This window comes from Pygoscelis adeliae, unplaced genomic scaffold (genome assembly GCF_000699105.1).
Source record: "Pygoscelis adeliae isolate BGI_AS28 unplaced genomic scaffold, ASM69910v1 Scaffold14, whole genome shotgun sequence".
NCBI classification, from domain to species: Eukaryota; Metazoa; Chordata; class Aves; order Sphenisciformes; family Spheniscidae; genus Pygoscelis; species Pygoscelis adeliae.
The window spans coordinates 21,054,199-21,057,872 of NW_008825109.1; the positions used below are offsets into that span (position 1 = coordinate 21,054,199).

General features: G+C 43.6%; 1 protein-coding gene across 1 annotated transcript; it reads left to right on the plus strand.

Moving 5' to 3' along the window:
- The first annotated feature begins 24 nt into the window (after positions 1-24).
- On the plus strand, positions 25-2,474 carry ALG13 (ALG13, UDP-N-acetylglucosaminyltransferase subunit). The gene is made up of 3 exons (XM_009327841.1): positions 25-195; positions 430-568; positions 2,316-2,474. Exons 2-3 carry the CDS (start codon positions 498-500, stop codon positions 2,425-2,427), a joined length of 183 nt encoding a protein of 60 aa, XP_009326116.1. The 5' UTR covers positions 25-195; positions 430-497; the 3' UTR covers positions 2,428-2,474.
- Positions 2,475-3,674: the final 1,200 nt, after the last annotated feature.

Genomic DNA, 3,674 nt, shown 5'->3' on the forward strand with positions numbered 1-3,674 from the left:
CGGACCCCCAGCCCACCCCCCTGCCACTGCAGGTGCTGCAGAGCCGCGGCTACGGGAAGCTGGTGCTGCAGGTCGGGCGGGGCGCGCTGAAGCCGGTGCTGGGCAGCAGCCCGGCCTTCGCGGTGGAAGTCTTCCGCTTCAAGGACTCGCTGGCCGAGGACCTGCGGAAGGCGGACCTGGTCATCAGCCACGCAGGTAGAGCCCCGTTTGTTTGCTGAGCCTGTACTCCTGGGGGCAGGAGTGGAAGTCGGTTGGGTGAAGTCTGTCTCTCTACGGCTCGGGCTGGGCTAGCGTTGAACGTTCAGGTCCACAGCTAAAGCTGGATGGTTAAATGTTCACCTTCAGGAGTCTCCCGTGTTTCAAGAGCAAGTAGGATGGTACTTCATCTGTCAGGGCAAAAACTCCTCGTGTTTTCTGTTTCTCCTGTAGGTGCAGGTAGCTGCCTGGAGACTCTAGAAGAAGGAAAACCACTAATAGTAGTAACAAACGAAAAGCTGATGAACAACCATCAGCTTGAACTGGCACAACAGCTCCACAGAGATGGGCACGTCCTCTGCTGTAATTGCAGGTATGGAGCTGCTGTGGCTGTCCTGTTAGTGACATGCCACTAACAAGCAGTGTTCAGCACCCTCACTGTGTTACTACAGTATTGAGAATGTAACAACAAAACTTACATCCTCCTCTGTAACGACCATTTGTTTGCAAGGTAGATTTTTCACAGTGGATAGATTAACATTAGGTGCTAGTTTACCAAACTTACCAAGCCTTTTGACCATGACTCCTTTTAATGTTTTTCTTTTTTTTGAGGGCACATGTATTCAGACTGGAAGAAGAGCAATTTAAACCAAATAGAAGTGGTTGAATTTGAAACAGTAAGGTAGCATCCCAGAGACACCTAACAGCTTCTCTCTTTCTCTGCTCTTTCTCACTAGTTGTTTGATTCTTTTTTGAAGTCTAGAAATAATGCAGCCCAGACCAACAGTTTGTAACCATGAGCCATAAGGAATAAATTGCTCCCTGCAGACTTAGGACTCCATTTCATCATTTTGCTATGTGGATTTTCCTTGTAAAGGGCACTAAAGTTGACTGTGTAGATGTACTGACATAACAAAATTGAAAGTATCTGGAGTATTTAGAACAAAACATAAGAATGGCCTTGCTGATACGGATCAGGAGTCCATGTCGCTCAATATCCTATTTGCAGTGGCCATACGCAGATGCCCAGCCAAAAGTAGAAACGGGGCAAGAACATATGGTACTTCCTTGTATTACTTTCCCTCTAATGCTCCTGAGTACTTTCACTCAGGGGGATTCCTAAATGAGAGACTGTCTGGTAGTAACTTCCAATACCTCTGCCTTCCAAGTGCTTATTCAGCAGCCTTTTAACCGAACTTCCTGAACCCACCACATCCTCCGACAAGGAGTTTCACAGATCTACTGCCTGTCACTTCAGGGGGGAAAAAACCCCACCAAATAAACACACACGCACACACCCAAAAACAACAACAACAAAAACAGCTCCTTTTGTTTGTGTTCATCCTGGCTCCTGTTAGTTTCATTTGCTGTCTTGTTTTGACTATATCTTACTGTTTTCTCTTTATTTATGATTATTTATGGTTGATTGCGCTCTATGAATAACAGATGACCTCTAAATTGAAGGCAGAGGAAATGCAACTCCCATTATTTAGTCTGCGTCTTGTTCCTTTGCCCTGCAAATAGGATTTCGTATGTTTCAGAAGAGCCTTCTGAAAAGACTAGGCCTGTCATTCATTTATGTTGGGCAAGTTTCTTTAAACTTACCATCTCAGGGCTTCTGACAGCTTCGGAGACAGGAGGGAATTTTTATTTCTTTTTGTTGAACAGTGCCTAGCATTTGAGCCTTATTTGCAGTCTGATAATAGCAAGCTAACAGATTGATTTAGCTGTTCGTTCTGGCTATGTGTTAAGTGCAGAACTATGCCATGTGTTCAAACAGGATGAATTTCCTGGTACGGTTTATGGCGAAGATCCTCAGATCTTGTTCAGTCTCCCAGCGTTGCAACCACAGAAGATTAAACAGTTAAGAGCTGAGGTGGTCTGAAAGCTGTGGTATAGGTCAAAGCATGTTCTCGGCAATGCTGCCTACAAGCCGGTGGTGGTTGGGGCCCGCTGGTTTGTGGGGTCTCTTCTTCCTTTCAATACCTGTCCTTATTTTTGTTTCCGTGCTAAAGGGTTATGTATGTATGAATAGAAAGAAAATTGGGTGAAGAAAAAATTTCCCTTTGGGATGGATTTTTTTTTTTTTTTAAATTTTTTGTTTTGGTCTGTTTTTACAGCACTCTTGTGGAGACACTGCGGTCGATGGACTTGTCAACTTTGAAACCTTTTCCTCCTGGACAGCCAGAAAAGTTTGCTTTGTTCTTGGATAAAGTTGTTGGGTTTCAATAAACAATACAGAGGAATAAAAATGTCAGAATAAAACCTTTCTCCTCTCCTAGTGAGGCCTTCCATACTTCAGAGTCCACCAACTGGGACAAACCCTCAAGAAGATGACTTAATATTAACTGACACTAAACAGTTTCCTATTTAGTGCCAGTTTAAAGTCATCTAGCTTTATGCTTAAAAGAGCACAGTGCCAACGGGGGGGGGGGAGTATGAACTGTCTGGTTTCTCAGACAGACAGATATTTACATCACAAAATCTTCACTGAGTTGGTAATTCCAGTGAGGAGGAGAAGCTAAATTACTTTTTAACAGGCATGGCGTATACATAGTGGTCTCTTGACCATATTTGCCTAGTGCTAGTGGAAATAAGTTGTCCTTGTTGATGTTCCTGTGATGTTCCGCAAATAAGCGGATGCCTTCAGCTCTCATTTCATGTGTGTACAGAAACAGTTTGTTTTCAGTGTGTTCACTGAAAAGGGAATTTTAAAAGTGAGACATTTAAGCCCCTTTAAAGAGAAAGGAGCATATGGTGAATCTGGGTGGGAAAAGTCAAGAGCTGCAAACCTGTCAAACTGTCCACCAACTGACTTGCCTGGTTTTGGGTGATTTGCTCCCAAAGTAAAACATGGCCTATAGGAGAGGAAGGGGGTTGACAATACAATCGATCCATTTACACAGTGTTATCCCATCATTACTTAGTTTGGACTTCCATAAAGTGCGGTGTGTCCTGTTTGATGCTGATTGGAGCTCCCCATTTAAAGTATTGAAACTGTCCACTGTGTTGATGCCACCGTCAATTTGTTTAAGTAAATATTTTGAAAAACAAAGGGGGTTTAAACTTTAAAATGTTCATGCAGGCTATTTGGGCTGTAATACTCTAGAATTGTGGAAGTGCATAGCTGGTGCTAATTGCCCTTCCTGCATTATTTGCTTGGGGGTTTTTTTGTTGCTGTTGCTTAAAACAAGAAGAAGAAACTCCTGAACGGGTGCATCTGATGTCCGAGTGCAATTGTTACTAGCAGGTTAAATGTACGTAGAGGCGTTCTCCTAATCAAATCGAGCACAAGGGCTATGCATGGAATAAATCACGCTGCAGCTGTGCGAGAGTGTTTTTTGCCGATCCCCCAAGTTTTCCCCAAAGAATTTATTAGGAGCAACTAAGATTTTCACTTCCTTAACGATTTTTGTAGAGCTGTTCTTATTTCAAGTTCACCGCTAGCAGCTCATCTCCAGTCCGAGAGCACGCAGGAA

Excerpts from the sequence above, each read along its gene's own strand:
- ALG13 (XM_009327841.1), top strand. The coding sequence starts at position 498 with ATGAACAACCATCAGCTTGAACTGGCACAACAGCTCCACAGAGATGGG. Across the intron at positions 569-2,315 it reads GTCCTCTGCTGTAATTGCAG|CACTCTTGTGGAGACACTGC; the intron begins GTATGGAGCTGC and ends CTGTTTTTACAG.